The 11211-nt window shown below is 37.5% G+C and overlaps 1 protein-coding gene across 1 annotated transcript; it reads left to right on the top strand.

Annotated features, from left to right (window-relative positions):
- The first annotated feature begins 9348 nt into the window (after nt 1-9348).
- LOC145127687 (uncharacterized) lies at nt 9349-10177 on the top strand. The gene is made up of 2 exons (XM_079062836.1): nt 9349-9682; nt 9801-10177. The coding sequence occupies exons 1-2, from the start codon at nt 9349-9351 to the stop codon at nt 10175-10177; spliced, it is 711 nt and encodes a 236-aa protein (XP_078918962.1).
- Nucleotides 10178-11211: the final 1034 nt, after the last annotated feature.

Genomic DNA, 11211 nt, shown 5'->3' with positions numbered 1-11211 from the left:
GTGAGAAGGTCTCATCATAGTCAACTCCCAGAGTTTGAGTAAAGCCCTTCGCAACTAGTCGTGCCTTATATGTGTGTACTTTCCCATCCATGTCGGTCTTCTTCTTGAATATCCATTTGCACCCGACTGTCTTACGACCAGGTACATTGTCAACCAAGTTCCAAACTTGATTGTTATACATGGACTGAATCTCACTGTCCATAGCCTCTTTCCACTTTACAGACTCGGGGCCTGCCATGGCTTCCTTGTAGTTATTAGGCTCATCCAAATCTACCAGTGTGCTATCACTGATAAATGTATCACCCTCAGTAGTAATATGGAAACCATAAAACTCAAGTGTATATCTAACTCTACTGGAACGCCTCAGAGGTAAGGACTCGTTAATTGGATCAGCCGAAGTTTCCTCCTCAGGTTGATTGCTAGTGTTTGAGGTTCCTTCACCGCTTTACTCTTGAAGCTCTTCAATGTCAATTTGCCTCCCACTGTTTCCTTGGCCTATGAGTTCTCTCTCTCGAAAGGCTCCTCTCCTCGCAACGAAGACATCATTGTCACTCGGCCTATAGAAGAGATATCTAAATGATTTCTGTGGGTAGCCGATGAAAATACATCACTCACTCCGAGGTTTGAGCTTGTCGTGAGTTTCTTTTCTCACAAAAGTCTCACAACCCCAAACTTTGATGTGGTCTAATGTGGGAACTTTCCCTGTCCACATCTCGTGAGGTGTTTTGGAAACCTTTTTGGTAGGGACTAGATTAAGGATATGGGCGGCAGTCTCTAAGGTATACCCCCAGAATGAGATAGGTAACGAAGCTCAACTCATCATGGAACGAACCATGACTAGCAAGGTTCTATTGTGCCTCTTAGCCACACCATTAAGTTGTGGTGTCCTAGGTGGCGTCAATTGTGAAACAATTCTACGTTCCTTAAGATAGTCAAGGAACTTGATACTAAGATACTCTCCTCCATGATCAGATCGCATCATCTTTATCTTCCTGCCCAATTGATTCTCCACTTCTTGCTTAAACTCCTTGAACTTTTCAAAAGTCTCTGACTTATGCTTGATTAAGTAAATATACCCATATCTACTATAATCATCAGTAAAAGTCACATAGAAGCGGTTAGCATCCCTTGTGGCAGTTCTGAATGGTCCACATACATCTGTGTGTATAAGATCCAATAGAACTTCACCCCTTTCACAAGTACCAGTGAAGGGTGACTTGGTCATCTTTCCAAGTAAACAAGATTCGCAAGTGTCATCCGACTTTAAGTCGAATGACTCCAAAACTACATCCTTTTGGAGTTAGGCTATGCGCTTCTTGTTGACATGTCCAAGACGACAATGCCACAAGCATGCCTTATCCAATTCATTGGAAGAATCAATATTCAACACATTATTTTCTAAGTTGTCTACAACCATCATAGTTTCATATATACCATTGCAAGGTAATGCTTCAAAATAAAATACACCATTACAATAAGCATAAATACCACCATTTTCATTATTAAAGGAAAAGGTAAAACCTTGTTTATACAAACTGTGAAAGGAAATAACATTTCTCGCCATATCGGCTGAGTAACAACAGTTATTTAAATCTAAATTTAAACCATTACTAAGCAATAAATAATAAACTCCAATCTTGGTCACAAGAGACACTTTCCTATTTCCCATGATTAAGTTTATCTTACCGTGCTCTACATCCCTACTTCTTTTTAGTCCCTGCAAATCAGAACAAATGTGAATACCACAACCTGTATCAAGGACCCAAGAATTATCATGTGATGAGGTATTAGATTGAATAGTGTAAATACCTGCAAAGGAGGGTTTAATCTTCCCATCCTTTATATCCTGCAAGTACTTGGGGCAGCTTCGTTTCTAGTGCCCTTTATCATGACAGTGGAAGCACCCTGCTTCCTTCACATTGGAAGAGGGATTAACAGAACCAACTTTGGTCCCACTTGAAGAGGATCCATCAAGAGACTTTCCCTTGCGGCTCTTGTAGGGTGCCTTCCTCTTCTTTCCCTTCCCATGTCCGATTGCCAGAACAGGGGCAAAAGTAGTAGTAGGAGTAGACACAACCGAATTGCCTTTCAGGTTGATTTATGCAGTCCTAAGAAGGCCTTCAAGCATGATAAGAGTGACCTCCTCCTTCTTCATATGATAAGTCATATGAAATTGATCATTACAAGAAGGTAAAGAGCCTTCTTGTTATTGAGTGGACTCGTCGAGTCTGTTCTTGAAGCTTGCTAAGAGTGACCTCCTCCTTATTCTGCAAATAGAGCCTTCAACTCGTCGAGTACATGAACTGGACTCGGCGAGCTGCTCTGTTACTGAATGGACTCGTCGAGTCTGTTCATGTACTCGGCGAGTTCACCAGTCCGAGGCCAAAATTTCGACTTTTTCAGCTTTGAAAAACTAGTAAGCATCAAATATAATAGAAAACAACCTGGCTTTGATACGACTGTTGGGTTTTGAGCACTATAACACTCCTATGGTGCACATGCAACCCTAAATGCTTTGGATCTATGTTTTCTCTATTATACATGCATATTTTTCAATTTTTCCAAAGCATTGTCCTAACTAGCATACAAATTGCCAAATGAATAAAACATCTAGATAGATGACATACCTTTTGAAGGACTTGTAGTTCTTGACCTTTGAAAGCTTGATCACGTCAAGTGTGATGCCTCTAATGGTTCATAAACACCAATATGCAAGAGGATGATTTAGAGAATAATCTATTTATCTCCAAGAGAAGAGGCAACCGATTTTGGTCTATGGAGGGTTCTATTTATAGTGTTGCTCATGCTAGGGTTACACTTGGTAAACCCTAATAATCCATGAATTTCCACATTCTCATTCTCCATGGGTTTAAGCTCCATGGACTATCCATGGATTAGTTTAGCCCACAATCATGGATCATTATCCCACACTACAAGAATGATTGATTTACATAATCAATCCCCATATATTTAATTAGTCTCTTTTGACCACAAAATTAATTCCAAATTAATTCTTGATCAATACTAATTAAATAGTTTCGTATTAATATATTATACTTGTAATATATTAATAAACCATAAATAACCTTATTCTCAAAATCCATCCTATCAAATTGCCCTGGTGAAGGCAACCCAAAAGGACCATGCTATGGGTTAAGTACATACCAGTTATAGTTATGGGCTTAGACACCAAATCCAACAATATTCACCTTGAAGAAATTTAAGATACGACCGACAATGAACCTATAGTCGGCACTAGCTCTCAAACAAATGTTGAAATACCAGCTGAATCCAATGACATAAACTTACCTCTTCAGAAGATCTAGTAGAGTTAGAGTACCTCTTGATTTTTATGAGTTTCATTTATGGAAGGAGATACGTTGATTAGTGATATAGCATTGATCAATTTGGATAAGTCTAATAGCTACTAGGAAGCAATGGTGAGCCTAATGGCTGCCATTGGAAGAGTGTATCGATAGCAAATTCAGTCCATGAAGGATAACCAAGTATATGATTGGTTTATCCAAAGACCAGTCTTATGAAAGTAGGTAGCGATTAGATCTTCAATGTGAAGGCTAACATGGATAGGAATGTACACACACATTCAAAGCTAGTATGGTGGAAAAGAGTTTCACTCAGACTCAAGAAGTTGATTATGAGGAAACATTCTTACTAGTAGCTGAGAAGGGACATTGGAAACAAAGCTGCCCAATGTACCTGAAAGATCTTAGAGATAGTAAAGTCAAGTTGTGTGACTCTACTTTAGGTACATCCATTATCTGACTCAATTGTTTTATATGTTCCCATTCATAGACTCTTAATACTTGATGTCATGATCACATTTTGATAGTATCAAAGGAGTTAAAATAAAGAAAGAAGCTTAAGCAAGGTGAGATAAATATGATCATGAGAAATGGACTTTGGTCACATGGTTCGAAGATCAGAATTTGGAGCTACTACTAAAGAGTTAGGATAATTTAATAGATTGCTATTATTCTTTGGAGATGTATAGAAAAATAGTTTTCATTTTATGCATTGTAAGGACGAATTCCAACTTTTCGTTTATTTTCAATAAAAGTGAAATTTTTGTTTATTTGTTCCTTGCAATGACATTTATGAACGCATTGGTTACATTTCTAATATTAGTAATATTAATTGTGGACTTGATTCTTATAATATCGTGTGTGCTATTGTCATAATTAACCAAATGAAAAACAAATCTCATCACCAACTGGACAAATACTTGGTGTTGTACAAGTCGCATTGTATAGTATATGAGAATCTTGTTAACTAGAAAATTTTGACTAAGTCATTGATCACATGTTTATGTAAGTCAAGTGAGAGACTAATGGATCTAGTAGATGTTGATATGGACTATTTAGATCCACCACAAAGGTCGATAACTCTATTTGTCATGATATGCTAATGCTTTAGTAAGTATGGTTGTGTTTATGAGATTAAGCATAATTTTGATACCTTGAAAAGATTCAAAGAGTAGCAGAACGAATGAGAAGAATCTATTAGGCGGAAAGATAAAAGTTTCTCCAATCTGAAAGGAAATGAGAGTACTTTAGTATCATACTTTATGACTATCTTAGAGATTGTGGATTTATATCACAATTGATCCTTAAAGAACATCTTAGTGCAATTGTAGGACTAAGAAGAGATATGAGATATTGTTGGAATTAGTTCGATCATAGATGATTCATACATTGTTCCAATCAAGTTTTAGATTCATACTCTAGTGACTACAAATTGCATCTTCAAACTCTTTTCAAACTAAGAAGGTTGAAAATACCTTGAAATATGTGGAGTAATTTTTTTTCTTACTCTAGCACATATAGAATTGGAGTTGTGATGTTTTCATTAATCGAGAAACAAAGGATAAACTAAGACCTATTCTATGATGTGATTTCTTGTCGGGAATCCACACGAACTTTTGAATATTTGTTTAAAGCTTGTCAAGAAATGTTCCTTGAGAGAAAACTCATATATCAAGAAGTCAGTTGGAGTCGTATTGATCTTGAGAGGTTTAAGAGTCAACCGACAATAAACCTTTTAGTTATCGCTAGCACGCGACCTGAGGTTGATAACCTATCATGTTTAGTAGACACATTCGTATTTCTGTGCACTTCTAGTTGAGTTGGCAATGCTTATGAGTTCTATTTTTTTAATTTAACTGCAAAAGCAAAAAAGCACATTGGTCAGTGAAAGTACATTGATCAATATGGGTGAGTTGCTAACAACATGGAATTTAGAATTGCGAAGTTCATCCATGAATAAAACCTAAATTTAAATTTGGTTTTGTTCTAAACCTTATTTTATGATCGTAGATTATAGATTCACATGGATGGGAACGTATGCACCTTGAAATCTATGTGGTAAAGATTTTCTCTAATTCATGAGAATGATTATGAGGAAATACTTTCGTAGATTATAGATTCACACGGATGGGAACGTATGCACCTTGGTTGTGATAATTGCATTCTTAAATTCACAATATGATTACGACATCCCTCTTCATATTTTCAATTGTGAGGAATGGCAAGGAATGTTTTGAACTTTCAAGTTCTGAAAGGGTTTAAACTGACACATGCTATCCAACGAAGGTGTATAAGCTTAAGAAGTCTAGTTGGAGATTTATCGAAGCATCGTGTAACAGAAATCTATAAATCAGTAAGAAAGTTAAGAGTATTGATTTTTAGAAATCAATTTGATTTCTGGGTACATGTCAAAGCTAGTGGGAGAATAATTGTTATGCTAGTATTGCATGTAGGGAACAAAGTTTTTAAGTTGAAAATTGCAAAGTTAGGAATTGTTTCGCTATAGTAGACTTAAGGGAGGGGGCACTCAAACTTCTTTTCAATCTAAAGGTTTATATTGCATATTTTAATAGAACTTAGTCATATGCATATATGAGTATCATGTTTAAATGGTTCAACATAGGAAATTCAATATATGAAAATATTATAGCAAGAGACTGAACAGATATCAAATACTTATGTGGGACATAATGGATCGAGTCTCATATGCTTCAGATATAGGATCGATTATATATGCTATAGGAATTAATTATTCTAATTTTTCAAATGCTTAAGAGCATTGTGAGAAAAAGGACTATAATTTTGTGTGACTAAAGGTTCTCAACAACTGTCAAGAATATTCTAAGGTTATACCAAAGACAGGTTTCTTGTGCATAGTTAGAAGTATGATATTAATTTGGACGAACCATAGTGACATGATTATGGATTGAGACGGTTCTTGATCAGAATTGATGGTCATATGTAAATATGGAAATGTTTCCATAATGGGCGATACTTGAAAAGTCCACATGTGAGTTGCAAACGTTAATGCAAGAGAAATGTTCAAGGAGTGTACCTTGAATTAGAACCTTCATTACCATGCAATTGTTTCTAGCAATAAAGTTCCAATGGGATACTCTGTAATATCAAAGACTCAATCTTTGAGACTTTGGAATCTTGATGTCACAGGAGATTAATGCATTTTAAGTCGGTATTCCATCACATCTTGGATAGTGATAAGAATTTGGAATTGTGAAATGAACATCATTGAATAATGTCCATTTGATTTGTTCACAAAGGAAGGACCATAGTGAGGCATAGTATGCATATTCATAATATGGCATGACTGATGTTTAATTCAAGTGGTTAGTTGATTACTCGAAACATTATACAAAGAATAAAGTCGCAATTATTATGGTGATTTTATAATATAGATTTATTTATTTTCAATAGGTTTAAGACCATAGTTAATAAGTTTATTATTGTGTTTCACTTTGCATGTTTTACTTCCTGAATGATTTGATTAATCAAAATTCCATAGTCACTCATACTTTTGGAAGTAAGTAGTGAATTAAGACTGTCATGAATCGAATTGTAGATTGTCTATGGAGATTAGACATTGCAATGGTTGTTATAATATTCATGAGTACTTAGATGTTAGGGCTAGGATCTCAGAACTACAATAAGTTCCTCATGCCTAAGGATCCTCAAACCTCGGGATCCTCGGACCTCAGGATCCCAAACATACTTCAAGAACTGACCATTATTTTTATAATATTTATAACGGTTATATATTCTATTATTTTTCTCACATGTGCAAAAATAACCATTCAAAGTCTCATTCTCAACGAATAGTCCTCACAACCATGAAAAAGACCAGGAGGACTAAGTCATGCAACGTCTATAAGTTGATCTCGGAGGATCATAGAATTTTCGGAGTTCTTGTTGTTTAGATTTAGACTATATAAATCACTTGTATTCATCACACTACACACAAGACTTGGCAGAACAATAGCACTTGTACTCATAGTCTTTACATTTCTCTGTAATCGATCATTTCAATCAATAAAATCATCAAGACATGTGATCATTATCACCTCCCAAAGTTTTATGCCAGAGATCCTAGCAAGGATCAAGGGCTTTCCTTGTAAACAACTTGTTTCACTTTGATTTACATTCCATACTTGCATTATTATGAACATCACAGCCTCTCATACACTTTGTTCGAGCTGAGTTTGTTCTTTTTTTTACAAAACAATTTGGCGCCTACCGCGGGGGCATGGTGTTCAAAATCCTTCAAAAAATCATGTCTGCACAATCGACCCTCTCCTCTTCATCCATTCCTCCCATTTCCTCCAAAAACCTTCTACCTCCTCCAGCTGGAGCTCCCAAGAAAGCCTCAGAAGCACCGAATAAAAATACCTCCCCAGTCGTTACCCCAAGACTCTAGGGTCCTGTGTTGATTTCCAACAATGAAATCTTCGCTATGATGAAGAGACTAGAACGATAAGTCGGCTAACAACATGAGGAAAATAGAAAAATTCTCAAGGAAGTGGAAAGAATGAGGACAAAAATCCACAAGTCTTAGGAAGCGGCACTCTCGATCTTGCAGCCCAAGATCCTGAAATATGACAAAACAGGATCCTCAGTGATTCACCGCGAGATAGGATCCTTGATACCGGCCTCTGTTCCCACCTGGGGTGCGATTCCAAGAGAACAAGCTCATACGACCCAGGATCCCAACAAAACCTTTTTTATCCCAATAACAAGGATCCTGGTAACCTTGTCAATAACAATATCTTTCCCACTAACTCTATGGATCTTGATGCAGGTTTAAGCCCGATCATGGGTAAGGAGCTACAACAACTAAGACAAATGATCTCAAGCATACCTGGAGTAGTTCAAACTGTACCAGAAGTATCCCCCACGAGCCACATGATCTCCAAATTCGTTCCAACGATAGTTGATACCGAAGTTCCAAAGCGCTTCCAGACCCCCAGCATGAAGCCTTACGACGGAACTACGGATCCTGAGGAGCATGTGGCACAATATATGGAGAGGATGGAGATCATTCCCATCCCCACTCACTTAAAAAAAGCTTGCCTGTGCAAGGGTTTTAGTTCCACCCTCACAGGATCAGCTATATAATGGCTCCTTAACGTTCCTCCTTATTCGATTACATCATTTTCTCATTTAATTAATTTATTTAACAATCAATTTTCTTGTAGCATAACATTCGAAAATATCACTAGTGATCTCTATCAGGTAGTACAGGATCCTAAGGAATCCTTTAGGACTTTTGTGAACAGGTTTCGTAGGGAAGCTCTAAGTATCCCCAACATCAACATGGAAACTGCAGTTGAAGCCTTTAAAATGGGCTTAAAGAAGGATTCTCCCTTCTACGAAGATATCATGATGACTCCATGCATGAGGATGGACGAAGTCAGAAGCAGAGCATTGAGGTTCATCAGGCTAAAAGAAGACAAGTAGATCAAAAAGAGGAGCAACCCACCAAGCTCTTATGACCACCCCAATAGGAAGGCCGATTCCTCGGCCCAAAGATCCTATAAATCAAAACCTTATTCCAAACTTGATCATCATAGGGTTAATGCCCTTGAATATGAGGGATAGGAAGAAGATTTTCCCAAGATTACTGACTATTATTTTTCTATGGATATTTCAGGTGTAATATTTGCTATGCAGGATCTTGGAGACAAAGCGAGATGGCTAAGAAAAGGAAGAAAAAACCATAGCCTAGAAAGACAAGTCCAAATGGTGTGCATACCATGAAGACTTTGGTCACGTCATAGAGGATTGCATAGCTCTCAGGAAGGAGATCAGCTATCTCCTAGGCAAAGGATACCTCAAAGAAATCCTTGGAAGAAGAAAGGAGAGATCCAAAGAAAAAGACCAGGATCCTCATAAGATCCTCGAAAGACCAGGATCCCCTCATGCTGATGCCAAGGTAATCAATGTGATCTCTGGAGGATCTCACATTTATGGTACCTCTTATTCTGCATCAAAGAGACACGCCAAGGTATCCAAAATGGAGAAGGGAAAAGGACCACGGAAGAACACAACGATCACAAACAAAAAGGAGATCACCTTCAACGAAGCGGATAGACAAGACATCCAGGATCCTCACCATGACAGACTAGTGATTACTCTCTACATTTCCAACCACTTCTCTAGAAGGATCCTCGTCGATGGAGGATCCTTGGTTAATATCATACTATTAGACGCATTGAAAAGAATGAACATCCCGGAGTCTGAGATATTTGCAAGATCCTCAGTGCTGATCGGATTCAGCGGTGAAACCAAGCACACCATCGGCAAAATAAAGCTACCAATCTACATAGAGGGGGTAAATTATGTACAACGTTTTTGTGTCATTGATACATTATCCTCTTATAATGTCATACTAAGTAGACCATGCATCCACGAAATGAAGGTCGTTCCATCGACATATCATCAATGCGTAAATATGCCCACCCATAGGGGATAGTGAAGATCATAAGAGACCAACAAGAATCCAAGAAATACTACAAGACTTCGATGAAATCCTCAACAATACCACGTCAAGCATAGCAATTAAGTTAGGGGCACGAGACGTGCTAGAAGCAAGAGAGCATGATATAAAAGAAGTGCCTCTGAACCTTGAGGATCCTAAAGCCAAAGTTCTCATAGGATCCTCAATGACCGAACAAATCGAACATGATCTCATAAAGTTCCTTAAGGCTAGAAGCAAGACATTCGCATTGAAGCATGAGGACATGACACGTATTGATAAAAGCAGAATAACCCTTAAACTTAACATTGATCCATCTTTCAGGCCGATACACCAAAAGAGAAGGAAGTTTGCACCGGGTTATTGATACATTTACACTGCCATGCCATTTGGCCTTCAAAATGCAGGTGCAACATACCAAAGACTAGTCAACAAGATGTTCAAATAGAAATTGGGGGACATGATGGAAGTCTACATCGATGACATAGTGGTCAAGTCCAAAAAAATTGAGGATCACCTCATGGATCTCGAATAATCCTTCAACATCCTAGACCAATATAACATGAAGCTGAATCCCTCCAAGTGCCACCTTGGGATGAGATCGGGTAAGTTCATGGGATACATGGTGACCAAAGGAGGAATCGACACAAGCCCGAGAAAATCAAGGCCATCCTTGATCTAAGATCACCATCCTCGACAAAATATATTCAAGGACTTGTTGGATTAATGTCTAAGTCTATAACTATAATTGGTAAGACTTGACCCGACCCGGCATGGTCCATTTGGGTTGCATGGCATCATGCATTTGGATAGACTATAATGAGAGAGATAACACTTAAGGTTGGTTAATATATTATAAGTTCTAATATATTAATAAGGTTATTTAATTAGTATTGATCAAGAATTAATTTGGAATTAATTAAGTGATCAAAAGGAGACTAATTAAATATATAGGTTGATTGTGTAAATCATTCATTCTTATATATGTGGGCTTGTGATCCAAGATTCCTTATGTTGGACTAAGTCCATGGGGTGACCCATGGATACTCCATGGAGGTTAAAATCCATGGAGCATAAGGAATGGGTAAAGTTATGAGTTACATGGTGTAACCCTAATAGCCACCATATAAAAGAATCCCATGGCTCAAGAAATCGTGCACTAATGTGTGAGTGTGAGGGCTAGACGATTTCAAGGAGTGTTCAAGTTTCTCTCAAGTTATTCCAAGTGTATTTGGTGTTGTGTGAACCATTTGAGGTGTCACACTTGGGGCACTAGGCACTCAAGCTTCATGAAGACATTCTACATCAAAGAGGTATGTATTCTATCTTGTTATATTTATTATTTTGTATGCTAGATTAGGATAATACCTTGGATGTTCATAATTGTATGTATAATAGAGA

The sequence above is a fragment of the Lactuca virosa genome, chromosome 7 (assembly GCF_052849685.1).
Source record: "Lactuca virosa cultivar CGN04683 chromosome 7, Lactuca_virosa_CGN04683_v6, whole genome shotgun sequence".
Taxonomy (NCBI): domain Eukaryota; kingdom Viridiplantae; phylum Streptophyta; class Magnoliopsida; order Asterales; family Asteraceae; genus Lactuca; species Lactuca virosa.
Note: the sequence above shows the minus strand (reverse complement) of the source record. Positions and strands in the feature narration are given on the sequence as shown.